Raw genomic sequence first — 15208 nt, 5'->3', positions numbered from 1 at the left:
AAGTATGAATTTATGACACCGTCTGTTCTGAGGGCAGATTCGTGGCCCCTTTTAAACCCTAACAAAGCCCCTGCATTGTCGGTCAACACCCGTTCCTAAATCCAGCTGCTCACAGAAAGCCAGGAATGCCCATGAGGCACGCAGTTCACTGGGCTCTGCTCCCTGCCTTCTGATGTAGATGATCTGGGGTTCAGAGTGGACACCTGAAATGGTAATGAACTTGCCCAGGTTCTGACCAGTAGCAAGACTGGAAAACACCTGGATGCAGGAAGTCCTCCAAGTGACTCACAGCTGCTTTTTCCCCGAAGGCTTCCCACAAGCTGCCCCGTGTCAGTTGGCCGTCCTATGCTCACACATCCTCCCTGCCACCGGGAGCTGACAGATGGGAGTTATTCTTACTATTTAACATTTATTAAGCGCCCACAGTGTGCCAGGAGCTGCATGGAACAGGGGTGTGGGTGGTCCCAAAGAGTCTGTCCCTAGAAGGCTGTGGCCGCATGGAGGAGAGGGGACAGGCCTCTCTTTTCCTCTTCAAAGCTCATCCTGCCCCTCCTCCCACCCAGCCCCAGTTCCAGCCCCAGATGTCCTGCTAGAGCAAGGGGACAAAGATTTGGGCCAACATGACTGAGACCTGTACATCCTCCTGCATGTGTGTCTAGCAGCACCATCTCCCCAGGCTGTGGACTCAGAAAGTCAGAGAAGTTGTAGGTTTCATGCCACCCAAGGCCCTGGACTAAGACTGTCAAACCCCAGGGTGGTATATCCCTAATTGTACCCCACTCTGTCCAGCTTCACCAAAAACCTGTGTCCCTGGTTAACAGGAATCTTCACGGAGAACAGGAGCAGGGAGCCGCGTACATGCCCACCCACCTCCAAACCGAGAGCATCTTCATACAAAAAAGAAACCACAGCAACCCAGGGTATGATGAAAAAACCATGACAACGGCGATGTTGGCCAACCGCTATGGCACTCCTACAATGAGCAGGTGTTGCCCTGGTTGCTTCACAGAATCACATCAAATCCTCAGGGTGCCCTTTTGAAGTGGGTGTGACCATCCCTGCTGTCAAGCTGAGACAGTGGGATCTCAGAGAGGCCAAACCCATATGACACAGGGGTCAAGGGGTGGCTCAGGTGGAGCCCTTGGCATTATGTCACCACAGCTGGACTGCAGGGGCCCTGGGCCTGGTCATCTTTGAGCTTTTATTCCTGACATTGACTTGGGAGACAGAGCACATAGGATATGACTCCCATTTTATAGATAAGAAAATGGAGGCTCCGAGAGGTCACGCGACTTTCCTAAAGTCCCCAAGAGAAGGTCGTGGCCAGTCTCAGATTTCCCTGGTCTAAACCCCATGCTCTCAGTTCTCTGGGCTAAATCCCTAACTGCGTTGCCTCATGAAATGATAAGAAATAGCTCTTCGGAGAGTAGTTTGTGAGAACACCGTGGAATGCACAAGCTGGCTGCCTTCTTGGTCACTAAATCTTCCCCATGTCTGGGAGCCAATGCAGATTAGAGAGTGGAAGGAAAGGTAACAGCTGAGGGAGGCCACCTTCTCCCACAGCAGCGATGCGCTGGACCTCACTGCATTACTCTGAGCCAGATGCAAGGTAGGACACAGGGCAGAGCTGGCCACTGCTTCAGACACACATTTCTTGCCATCATCCTTCCCCTCAAAAAAACAAAAACAAAAACACGCTCTGTCCCCTGGAACATACCAGAAGCGCTGTCATTTGCAAAAGATGGAGAACCTGCCTAGAGGAGTCATCTTCCTGGGAGTGTAGAGAAACCCATTTTTACTGCCTGAGCCGCTGACAGTGGTAAACACCTCCTATGGGGTGGGGTGAGCTGGGCTGAGACTCTATAGAGTTCTATCTTCAAGCAGTTGTGCTTCACTTCTGACACCACGACCGACCCTGTGGCCATCGAAGCTACCTCTGAGGACAGAGACTGGGTCCTAGTTATTTCAATGTCTCCAGAGCTTAGAAGAGATCCCAGCATGGAACCCATGATCCGTAAATCATTACTGCAATGAATGAATGGGTGAATGAAGTTCACGGTGCCTCTGCCTCCTCCTTTTATAAGCCTGAAGAACTCAAGCTAGAAATTGGGCTTTGCAATTTATCCCAGTAAATTAGGAATTTCGGGGTAACATATACATGCTACTAGATACACAACAGATAAACAACAAGCACCTACTATATAGTACAGGGAACTAAACTCAATATTTTGTAATAACCTACATGGGAAAAGAATTTGAAAAAGTATATATATATATATATATATACACACACACATATATACATATACACACACACATATACACACATATGTATAACTGAATCACTTTGCTGTACACCTGAAACTAACACAACATTGTAAATCAACTATACTTCAATAAATATATAAATAATTTAAAAATTTTTTTAAAAGAAAGAAATTAGGCTTTGCAGAAGACAAGGGTCCCAGTTGCCCAGAGGAAAAACCAGCAGAGTACTGAGTTCATTGCTTCTGGACAGCATTTAGGTTTCCGCAGTTAATCAAGCGGATGAGCTGGCGGTTTGTACGCTGGTGGGATGCATGTGTGATGGGTCTATCTTTAGACAGGAGAGAAACATAAATAGGGGTGAGTATCTCCATCCTAAGTCAGCTGGGGAAAGCACTTACCCAAAACAACCTTTAAAAGACAGGGAGGGGGCTCTGCTTCAGCATCAAAGGCTCAGATGGCCAAACACTAAAGCAGCAAAGCAGAGTGTGAAATCCAACAGTCCCTCCAGCCCCGCTTGCCCCATGCCAATGTATTATAAAAAGCATACTTGCTGATATAGCATGCCTTTAAAATGATCAGAATGACAGATGGCTGTGGCAGGAACACATCCTTTTTATAGCACTGCTATTAATCAGAAGAGACTGACAACATCTCTTTAATCTTTTAATTAAAAAAAAAAAGTGCATCCCTATACAACCGAAGGGGGCAGGTTGCTGGCATCTCGAGTGCTTTGAGACACCCATTGGAATTATGTGGAAGGTCCACATTATTTCAAACTTAATAACTGGAGGGCTTCAGTTTCCCTTTATTTATAGAGTTATTGATGTAGGTAACTGCTAACATAAGAGGAAGGTATAGATAGGGTTGCCTGATGTGAGAAACCCCACCTTGCCTCAACTATGGTGTTACTGGTCGTCCATATCAGGCTGTCTTTAACTTCCCTAGATTGCAGCATCCGCACCTGTAGAACAGTGGGGACGTCCCACGCATACTCTGGTGGGAGACATTCCTGTAACCACTTTAGATGGGAAGATCCTGCATAAAACCATATCTTCCTTTGATTGATCTGATCAGGAATGAAGAAGCAAGATGCACTAGATGACAGTCAATGCCTGGTGAATACAATTGCTGGCAAAAATGCAATTGGATAAGTGAGATCAGTTTCAATTTCTTCCCTGGGGAGGGTATGTGCAAAGTCTGGGGGAGAAAAAAAGCAAGTTTGGATGTTTGTAATAGCTTCGACTATTGAGATAATTGTCATAGCTCTCTAGTAGTTGAGAATTATTACTTTTTTTTTTTTTTTTTACCTGTTTAACACCCTAACTGGATAACAGGACTCTGACTGTCCCTTTACTTGCAGCCCATACAGCTCAGCCGGGCCTGACCCCACCCTCCAGCTTGACTCAGGGTGGAGTCAAGATGACTGACTTGGGGATGGGCATGGCCTATAAGATAAGCTGACCAGACTGCTATCTGGAATTTTTGCAGCTGGGGAAGAGACTTGCTAAGGTGGGTTGGGGTGTAAACCTGCAGTTTCTTGGGACCATGTTTGCCACCAGTTGGACATGGCGTATTTGTGAATGGAGATCAAGTTCAGATAACCACTATGGAGTCATGGGGAGACATAACTTGGGGTATTAGAGCCTCTGAATTCAACTGTGCCTGAAACTAGACATTTTCTTTTTCTCCTCTAAAACAATATGAATTAGATTTTTGTCACTTGAAGATAAAAGAGTTCTGAGTAAACACCTGTCCTCTCTCTCTCTTCAGAATAATACAGAATAAAGATTATACATATATATATATATACATATATGCTAGACCTCTCCCATATACTAGGATATAAGCTTCATGTTGAAATGGATCTTGTATGTTTTCTTATTCTGCTTCATCACTTACTCCTAGTTCACAGCCTGGTATACAGTAGGTGTTTGGTAAATAATTGCTGAAAGAAGAGATGAATCACATGTAAAGCTCACAACGACTCTGCAAGACAGGTATTCCTGTTTTCATTTTGTAGCTGAGAAAACAGCCTTGCAGAGGTTAATTGACAAGCCCAAGGCCACACGCTTAGTAAATGCCAGAGCCAATATATCAACCCGGAACTGTTTGACTCCAAATTCTCTTTGCCACCTCCCTGACTCTTTAATTTAGTCTGCTGTTGACATGGCCTCTTTGGCAGTACAGAAAAGTCAGTTAGTGACTAAGACGGAGCAGCCGCAAAGTAAATGACACCACCAGCACTCATATCAGGCGTGCATTCTGATTTCTTTCCCAATCAGCAGATACTCCAAACATGTAGATAACATTGCAGGGCAACGATATCAAGATCTGCAAATGGCTCCACCAGCCACGGAGCAAAACAAGTTTCTTTCTTTCAAGTTTACGCCAATGACCTGCTGTTCCCTATATATTTCTCCACATTTCTGTAGCGACGGTTATTCTTGGTCCATTGCTAAAACCAGCAATTTTTATAACCCTTGGTGTCACGACATATGTGTATCCAGATCTCTCATTAAATACATTGCCAGATTCAATGATGCTGATACCTGCTTCCAAATCCAGAGTGTGGGGTTTGCGTACACCATTGCTACCCATGTCTGGGAGGCATTAAGCAGCATTTCTCTGCTACCATCTAGTTCTGCGGGGTATAAGTTGGAAAACACAGCCTTCAGAGAGCTTACTGTCTCAGAGAGAAAGGATGGCAAAGAGTGACCAGGATTCAGACCCAGGGAATTTGACATTCACCTGCTGGGTTCATAGAAGGGTATCACAGGGCCCGTTCCTATGTGGGCACACAGAGATTCAGGCTTAGGAGTTCCATTTCTGAGATTCCTCCCAGATCCTTTGGAGCTATGTCTTTTGACTTTTGAGACCCATATTTAAATAATGTCAAAGCCCACAGTGCCAATGTGGGGAAGATAGTGAAGCTCTATCTTGATGTCCCAGCCCAACATTGGGAGTTCACCCAAGTTCTGGACTCCACTAGGAAGCACTTTCTCCTCTGCTTGCCCAAGGAATGTCTACTGATGCTCTACAGCCCGACTCAAATGCCACCTTTCCCCTTTGAACCACCCTCTTCCCTACTCCAAGAGGCATCCACCCACTCCCTCCCCTGTGTTTTCATATGCCCTCCCAAGGATAAACCTCAACTGTGGATCAGTGGTTGAGAGGGAAGGCTCCGGTCCACCAGACCTGGTCCACATCTCAGCTCTGTCACTGACAATCCTTGTGACCTTGGGCAAGTTACCTTTCTCTAAATGTCATTTTCAGGTCCTCCATATGCAGAAAGGGCATCAGAATACTTGACTGTGATTTCTTATCAGAGACCCTTGGGGTCACCTCGATCTTGAAATTCAGATTTCGGGGGATTTTCTTTTCCAGAAAGGGATTTCATCAGAAATAGATTATGTAACATTCTCAGCAGGGTCTGGGACAACACTCTGAAATCAAATACATAAATATTCCCGTAGCAAAATATATGAATATTCACATGAAGTGGGATAAAGAAAGTCTATAAATAGCCACGCATCATTTCAGGTCAAGTTTTCTTCCAAAATGCGTTTTGGTGCCTAACTCCTCCCCCCCCGCAGAAAAAAACCCTGATTTTCAGAGCTTTCTGGAACTTACAATTACAGATAAGAGATGTTAGAACAATAGCACTCAACTTCCCAGGTCTACTCGAGGTCAACCACAGCCTGAAAAAAATGAAATGGAAAATTCCAGAAGTAAACAATTCATTTGTTTTAAATGCGTGTGCTGTTCTGAGTGGTTCTGTGCCACCCTGTCCCATCCTGTCCTGTCCCATCCTGCCCTATCCAGGGTGTGGATCACCCCTTTGTCCAGTGGATCCCACCCATCAGGCGCTTAGTAACCATCTCAGTTTTCAGATCAACTATGGTGTTATCGCAGTGCTTGTGTGCAACTGACCCTTATTTTACTCAATAATGGCCCCGAGATACAAGAGTAGTGATGCTGGCAGTTGAGATGGACAAAGACCAGCCGTCAAGTGCTTCGTTTAAGTGAAAAGGTGAAAGTTCTCCACTTAATAAGGAAAGAAACAAAATCGTATGCTGAGCTTGCTAAGACCCACGGTAAGAACGCATCTTTTCCGTGACATTTCAAAGAAGGAAAAAGAGATGTGTGCTAGTTTTGCTGTCATACTTCAAACTGCAAAAGTTGTGGCCATAGTGCGTGATGAGGGATTAGTTACGATGGAAGAGGTGTTAACTTTGTTATCCTAAGATGTTGGGGAGGGCATATTCACTAACTTTTATTGCAGTACATTGTTATAATAGTTCTATTTTATGCTTAGTTTTTGTTAGTCTCTTACTGTGCCAGGTTATAAATTAAACATTATCATAGGTATGTACGTATAGGAAAAAAACACAGTATATCTGGGGCCAGTAGTAGCCACCATCTCAGGCATCCACTGTGGATCTTGGGCCATATCTCCCTCAGATAAAGGGGGATTACTGAATTGTTACAATAAATTGACATAATATACCTAAGTGTTTAGCACAGAGTTTGGCACAGAGCAAGTGTTCGATAATTATCACCTATCATGCTTCCCTGCTGTTTTTACTGCAGTATCAAATTTATGTTTATCTCATGCTCTCTCCCACTGGGCTGTGAACCCACTGGTCCGTAGCTATAACTACCACTTTTGTTTTCCAGGTGCCTAGAACAGTGCCCGATATGGAATATACAGGCAGTGACTCAATAACTAAATTAACAAATGCATGGTGAGGTGGATGTGGCTCTGTTTACACTGCCCTCCATCTAGAAAAACAGTCTCCTGACCTGATCTGTAATACCCAGATGAGATGAGAATGATTTGTCCCAGTGTGGAGAATGATCTAGCCATGACGGTCAAAGGGCATATCTGTCAGACAAATCTCTAGAGTGAGGGGCTCAAGTCTGAACTTAAACCCAGAGCCAAGGTCTCAACAGACCCAAATACCAACCAGACTAATCAGTTACAAAGCTGTTGTTTGCGTGACATCATCTGACGCTGGGTGGCCAAGGTACAAGGCTGGGGTAAGTCCTCTTGGTAGCTTCTTGGAGTCAAGAATGACTGACAGTTGACTTGTCAAATCTCCTTTATTCTCAGGTCAGAGAACTCATTGATCATTCAAGGTCTGGTTGGAAATTGAGAAGTGAGTAAAGAGGTTCAATGGGAAGATACATTGGCCTTCTGGTTCTTTTTATCCAGAGATACCAAGATTGGGGTCTACACCAAGGGGAAACGAGCAGTGTTTATACACCGCAGTGGGTAATACTGCTCTTTTCCTCTTCTGCTTCTTACTACCCATGAAACTGTCCAAATTGCTTCAGCTCAGTGCTCCACAGTCACTCTGGAATTCTTTACATGGCTAGAAGGAAAAACTATCCACCTTGCTATCTATTCAACAAGTTCAGACATTACAAGATGGGTTCAGGAGATTCAATATGGTAAAGGTTCTAGCTTTCCTCGGGGATGGCAGGTGAGGTCAGTGGTCACCACTGAATCTACTCCTGGGACAAAAGATCGTACTGAGTAACGCCCCCAGAATTATTAGGAAACACATTCACTCACTGCCTTTGCAGGATAAGGTGATACTCTCCTAAAAGTCTCTCATCATCTCTGATCAATTATTTTTTGTTTTCTTTCACTGAGCAAAGACAGAGCAATAAAAAAAAAAAAGTGGCACTTGAAAGGATTATGAAAAGGAAATTCTTACACCATAGAATCACTGGTTGTTCAGGTTGGAAAGACCTGGAGAGGAATTTTAAATTCTGATACAACAACCCTGCCAAGTGGCCCCTACAGCTGTTTGCATATCTCTAGTTACAGGGAACTTACTGTTGATGATGGAGTACGTGCTCTATTTTGGATCATTTGACTGTCTTGTTGATCACATTGTGAAGGTGTGGGTGGCACCTTAATTCCCTCTAGGAAAGCCCTTGCATCTTGAAGAGCTGGGAAGAAACCCACAAGATCAAGGAATTGGTCAGCAAGCTGATATAGTCTCCAGGGATGCAGGGAAGCTGGCATCAGAAGCATCAGTGGAAAGGTCAGAGTGTGTGTGTTTGTGTGTATGTTACAGTTTTTCTTTCTTTGAGTTGCCTTTCCTCCCCTTGCAAATGTTACTATGTTACTGCAATGGAGGGTTTGAGTTTCCAGAGGATGCTACTGAATAGATAACAGGGGCTGTCTCAGAAAACCGGAAATAAGGCCAGTCCGTCCCTGCCCAGAGCATTTCAGTGTGATCCACAGGCGGTGGGAGAGGAAGAAGATGAAGGATCTCACAGCAGCTTGGCTAAGGCTCCCCGCTGCACTGCTTTCCTGACTTACAGGTAACTAGTTACCAGAGGTGTCACTTGGGAAAACAAAGTATGATCTGGCGAAGATTTGCGAGTAAAATCACTTGTTCCTTCCCCAAATAACTGGATACGTTGCTCAAACGCTCTGCAAAGGAGGAAGAAATTGGGCCTCCCCAATTTCTCAGCTCGCCCGGGTGTCTTCTCATCTATCACCGGGGTAATACATCCAGAGTGGCATTTTGTAATGACAGCAACATTCCAGCGAATCAATAGTTATTTAATTCCCAACAAGCTCTCGAGTCCATTAAGCCTGATTACATTCACCCATTTCAGTGGGTGCCGTTATTTTTCCTACACCGGCACTTAATCTATAACAGGAACTTATGAGAACTTTCAAAAGCAATTTCAGCATCAATCAGCATAGAGTGAAGGGCACGATTTGCTTGTAATTATTTATTGGACTGGGCGGCAGAGCGTCTGACAAAACTCCAACTGCTAACCTTCACCCCAAATTTCCAATGGAAGCAAAAGGCCTTCCCGTTTGCCACTGAGTCCTACTTCAGACCTCACGCATGCCACACTGGCCTGCTTACGCCCAGAACGATGGACTGATTTCCATGTTGTGAAGGACCACTCTCCAGGCAGTCCGTTATTTCTCACAATAATATAGGAGCCTCCAAAATGAGCAAGGACCATAAGTCTGGGATGATATAAGGCTTTGATATTACTTGGACTCACCTCCAAATGGCTCAAATCACCAAGGTTCATACAGTTTGTAAGAGGTAACAGCAACATTCAGAAAAGGAGAAAAGGGGTTGGACCAGAACCCTCCCCAGACATTGTAATTAATGAGTGAGGGTCTTACAGAATTTTAAAATATTGCGGAGGGAGAAGCACAAGGCTGAAGGAAAAAGGGCACCCTCACGACATGTAGTTTTCCTTTCCTGTAAAAACGAGATACAAAATTTATGACAAAGAGATGGTTGTTTTCAAACAAACAAACAAAGTACAACAGCAAACATCTGGGGGACTTCCCTGGTGGTGCAGTGGTTAGGACTCCACACTTCCAATCCAGGGGGTGTGGGTTTGATCCCTGGTCAGGGAACTAGATCCCACATGCATGCTACAACTAAGGAGCCCGTGTGCTGCAACTAAGGAGCCTGCCTGCTGCAACTAAGACTGAGTACAACCAAATAAATAAATAACAAAATAAATAATTTTTTTAAAGAAAACATCCAGGTTTCCCATGACGTTCCAGCTCTGTCACTAGTTAGCTTTCCATAGAAAAATTCGGACACACACCCAGAAGCCAACACTTGCTTAAAAAGTCACATTTATGATGAGGGGAAAAGAAGGGCCCCAGATATCTTACTTGATGATTCTCCTGACACAGAATTAATAGCCTTAAGAGCAAAAACAACACACATTTCAGTCCTCCACTTTCTTGCCATCATTAAGATGTAAACAACCGGTAAGAGATTCCTAGAATGATCTCTGAACTTCAGAAATGAACCATCAATAGAACGTTTCTTTTTGCCTCCCCAGGTTTGGGGGGAGGTGCGGGGGGGAGCCTCTATGAAAACAGACAATCCAGGGGAAGGGAAAACTAAGCATGAATGCATATTTCGTGCTCCTGCTATTTCCTGGGTGGAACGCTTAACCACGTCACCTTGTGATCCGTTACTCTGCCTCAGGATCTGCTCTGGGAGACTGAGTCCCTCCAAAAGCTGGGAAGGAGAGCAAATCCTTTGCCCCGTGGTCAGCCTCCCAAAGCAAAGGCATGAATGTTAAACAGCAGCCCAATCAATACAAGCAAATATAGCTCAACTACACCATTTATTCAGCCATGAGAGATGTCAATAGCCAGATTAGGGTGATCCATCTTTCTGATATCCTACTGTCTTCCCACTGACTACACGAGGGCTTTTTCCTGTATTAAAAGTGTTTGCTTTCTCAACCATAAAAATTCCAATTATTACTCTGAGCGCTCTGGAGTTAAGTTGCTTGCTGGCCGTGGCCTTGAGTTACCTGCATCAGTCCGGGGAAGTAGGGGGCTGCTGGAAGAATCATAGGCACGCCATAGGGATGCAGGAGGACTCCTTGAGAAGGCAACATGCTTTACGGGAAGGTAGGATTCCCTCGGAAGCTCAACGCATCAGTGGAGAGAGTTAGGGGGGAGAATCTATAGACCCAACTTCTTCGGAACCACAGAGCTAAGAGCCAGATCGCTGCTTGTCAGGAGCCGAACGCTCATCAACGCGCAGAGGGGAGAGAAAGAAAATCCCGCATCAGCAACTCTTAATGTGAAAGTTTTCTTCCCAGACGACGAAGAGACACAGCAGCTGCAGGGTTGAAGCTACCAAAATGGAAGGTTCTATTTTGGGAACGGCTTGCCTAACATGACGAACCAAAATACTCTTCATTAATTTAGTTCTCGGAGAGAGCGAGCGAGACCAAGAGACTGGGAGAGAGGTGGTCAGGCTGGGAGATTTGGGCTCTTCCTAACGAATTTGGGCAAAAGGCAAGGGATGGAGTCTGCGTGGGATGTTTGGAGAGGACAACTGAGACGTATACATTGATACGATTATCAGTTGCCTCTTCAAACCTAAGCAGAGGAATGCAGGGAGCCTCTGGCACTGACTGTAAAGAAACGAAGATACTTAGTGGAGTTTGTTATCCTCTGTCTCTCTCTCTCTCTCTCTCTGCTTTTAGTTTTAAAGGGGCAATCTGTGCAAATTATATAATAATACCGCCAGAGAATATCTGCAGTGTGTGCTATGCACACAGGATGAGCTAAATTATTTACACATTTTGTAATTTCATTCTCACAACTCTCCCAAGTAGGGGCTATGGTCAGTTCCTCGTTCACAAGGGAAATGAGGTTCACGCTAGTTGAACTGCTTGCTCACAGCCCTACACATGTGAGAGGCAGTGGCAGGCTACAAACACAATTCCTAATCAGCCACAATATGCATTACAGTATTTCTGTCTGGAATAGAACTTCATATGCCTTTAAAAGTTTCTTTTTAAAACATTCTTTGTCTTTGAGCTTTCAACTGTTATATTTTAATATGCAATCTATTAATAAGAGATGACCCCCTGCTCCCTGAATTTAACGGCATGGCAAACGTACACCAAAACTGCAGGTGAGCACTACATTTCAGTGTTTCAAATCTTCTTGATGTTTGAAAATATCCAAGTGATTGGGATAAGGTTACATGGTAATAGATAAACTCTGATGGGATTGCATGAAGTGGAATTTTACTGACTTGGGTATCCTACTTAATAGCTGTGTGTTGTTGAACAAGTTGCTCAGTGTCTCTGAACCTTAGTTTCTTCATCTGGAAAACTGAGATAACAAGAGATCCTATCTCACAGGATTGTGTGACAAGTCAGGTGCGTGGCATCGTGTCACGATGTGTACAATACAAGATGCGGGCAATATTTATTTGCCATTCTGATCCTGTTTTTCCTGTTCTTCTACTGATGCCTGGTATAGACACATCTTTGACTTCAGACTGAAGGCACAGAGAGCTTCCAATTGTCACTCTTCTAATCTGCATACCAGGAAAGCATGTGGGCGTGCTGAGAGTTTCCCAATTTTGAGAGCACAGAGTGAGTCCACTCAACTTATGCTCAAGGCCCAGGGACCACTGAAAATCACCTTCAAACGAACACCTGCTCACCACATTCCACCTCGAGCTGGAAACAGGACACGGGGTATAGATTTTGTCGAAACTTGGAGAGCTTCAGACACCGCAAAACATATTCATCTATTGGCTTTTTCTAAATCCAAATGTCAATTCCTCCACTTTTAGATCGCCAAGGTGTTTTTACACTACACTAATTTTAGTTGCTTGATTGAGCTGCATAATTACATTTCTAGATAACGACAGTGGACAGCGTTTGGCAGAGAATTCAATTATTTAAGGCTGAATTTGGGCCATCTTGACAAGGTTTCTCTGTAATTGATTCTCGTGTATCAAAGGGGCCACCTTGTTACAATTCAGAAAGCTCCAGGAACAGCTGCGAGTTGACCCCTCTTACTTAACAGCCTGATACTGTTTCTAACTTTAGCTTTTGACTCTGACTTTCAACACTGCGCTTCTGAGAAGTTACCAGTGAGGACAGTGGCCTTGCCATGAGACAGCTTCCGGGGAGGGGAGAGCTCTTTCTGACTTTGGTAAGGCCTGGGTCAGATTGCACTATGTCTCTGGGCTTATAAAGTGGAAAGACCACTGGACCAGGAGGCAGGGAACTTAATTCAGTCATGAAGGCTGGAAATGTACACATTTAGACTTCATTTCCTGAACCTCATATAGAAGTGACAGTACCCACTTACCCTTCACCAAGAGTGCTCCCATGAGCAAAAGTGTGGGAGTGTTTTGGAAACTGTAGCACTACATAAATACAAAAGGTGATTCTATGTATTACTATATATGTTGGGGCTTTTTTTTTTTTTTCCTTTTTTTTATTGGAGTATAGTTGCTTTACAGTGTTGTGTTATTCCAAAAGATACACGCACCCCAGTGTTCATCACAGCACTATTTATATGTTGTTTTTTAAAGAACCTGATGATGTATTTCAGAACCATATTACAGGTAGACCTTGGTGATGCCATGGTTGGATTCCAGGCCCCTGTGATAAAGAGAATATTACGATAAAATAAGTCCACACACATTTTTGTTTTCCTAGTGCATATAAAAATTATCTTTACACTATACTGTAGTCTATTAAGTGTGCAATAGCCTTGTCTAAAAAAAGCACCTATCTTAATTTTAAAATATTTTATTGCTAAAATACACTAACCATAATCTGATCTTCAGCGAGTTTTAGTAGTAACATCAAAGATCAGTGATCACAGATACCCACAAGTAGAAGAATAATGAAAAAGTTTGAAGTGGTGAAAGAATTACAAAAATGTGACATAGACATGAAGTGAACAAATGCTGTTTGAAAAGTGGTGTCCACAGACTTGCTTGTCAAGGGGTTGCCACAAACATTTGATTTGTCAAAAAACAGTATCTGGGAAGCATATATGAGGTGTGCCTGTCCACACAGGACATATAGAGATATATCCTTCGCAGAGGATATTTTCTCTTAACTCCATGCTAATGAAACTGTGACATTTGTAGAGACATAGATGGACCTAGAGACTGTCATACAGAGAGAAGTGAGTCAGAAAGAGAAAAACAAATCGTGTATTAACATATATATGTGGAATATAGAAAAATGGTACAAATCAACTGGTTTGCAAGGCAGAAATAAAGACACAGATGTAGAGAACAAATATATGGACACCAAGTGGGGAGGGTTGGGGGGGAATGAATTGGGAGATTGGGATACCAAACTGTACATTCTAAATATATGCAGTTTATTGTATATTAAAAAAAAAAGCCAATACCAGGTTGTTTTAGACCATTTAAATAATAAAGAAATATAGGCCTTAGTAAGTGAAAGCCACATGTAATCCTACTTTTCAGGCCTTAGGAAGTGAAAGAGGTATGTAACCCTACCAAAAATTGTTAATATTTGGTGTGTAGTTTTGGAACTTATTTTTCAAACACATGTATTTTCATAATACGAATTTGTTTTTTTGTTGTTAGAGGTTCTTGCTTTAATTCAGTATTTTGATGGTTATTTCCAGTTATTTAAGCACATATAATAAACTGACCTCAGCATTTTACCAATTAAAAAAAAGAAGAAGAAGAAGAACTCCATGCTACAAAAGCTTTTCTGCTTGAGTCATGAGTATCCCTTTTCCTCTGAAAAGAAAGGCTCGTTGTTTTGTGACCCTTTTCACTCTGACTGCCAGGAAGCTCAGAGCCCATTAAGAGGTTTGACTCTGTCCATTTTGTTGGGCTGCACTGCCTGTATATTTGAGTTTTCATCTTCCTGTTCTCACCACCTCCAGTCTTAACTGTTATTCACATTTTCTCTGATTCTGATTTTATATTTAGATATTACTGTCATGATGAGTGTAGTAGCTATATTTGTGAAATGGTATGAATTGAATGTATCCTTGTTGGTAATCCACCCCTTAAAACTTTATGACATTATAAAACATAAAAATAAATAATGATCACTAAGCAAAACCTCTTTTTCCTAACACAGGTTCTGTTTTCCCAAATGAGAAGTATTGAGTATTACTGGACTGTCATTCTTTCTTCTTGGATCCATTTCCTCCACTAAAAAGCAGGCATCACATCCCGGGTGTCTCTGCTCCCCAGTGGCTCATGGTAAATGGTTAGCTACCCAATGTCCAATGGGTAGTATTAAGTTCATAGTATTTTGCAGGAACTTAAAAAAATGTAGAATAAAAAAATAGATGAAAAACTGGGGAGATAGTTCTGGCAGTGGGTAGGAAACATAGGTAGGTCACTGAAATGGATTGAATTCAGACCAAGGGCCATGTATCATCAGCACTCTGGCCATCACAATCAGGGGATGGCAAACTCTTTTCTGTAAATGAGCAGATAACAAATATTTTAGCTGCTGTGGACCTTAAGCTTTCTGTTGCAACTACTCATAACTCTGCCATTTTCATGTTAAAATGTTTACAATATGCAAATGGGCTCTGAAATTTGAATTTCCTATAATTTTCACCTGTCCCGAAACATTCTTCTTTTGATAT

The 15208-nt window shown here is 43.1% G+C and overlaps 1 protein-coding gene across 7 annotated transcripts in view; it reads right to left on the bottom strand.

The window, feature by feature from the left end:
* The window catches only part of RBFOX1 (RNA binding fox-1 homolog 1), a 386334-nt gene that overhangs the window by 347365 nt on the left and 23761 nt on the right, over positions 1 to 15208 (bottom strand). For 2 of the 7 annotated variants that reach the window (XM_057748890.1, XM_057748887.1), the window contains exon 1: positions 10603 to 10883. The exons of the other annotated variants lie outside the window; for them this stretch is intronic. In XM_057748890.1, coding sequence (XP_057604873.1) covers positions 10603 to 10689 — 87 coding nt within the window. In that variant the 5' untranslated portion in view covers positions 10690 to 10883. Of the gene's footprint in view, positions 1 to 10602; positions 10884 to 15208 lie in introns of those variants that run through there. 7 annotated transcript variants of the gene reach the window in all.

Source organism: Hippopotamus amphibius, chromosome 9 (assembly GCF_030028045.1).
Source record: "Hippopotamus amphibius kiboko isolate mHipAmp2 chromosome 9, mHipAmp2.hap2, whole genome shotgun sequence".
Taxonomy (NCBI): Eukaryota; Metazoa; Chordata; class Mammalia; order Artiodactyla; family Hippopotamidae; genus Hippopotamus; species Hippopotamus amphibius.
The sequence above is the reverse complement of the archived record's forward strand: the minus strand, read 5'-3'. Positions and strand labels throughout refer to the sequence as shown.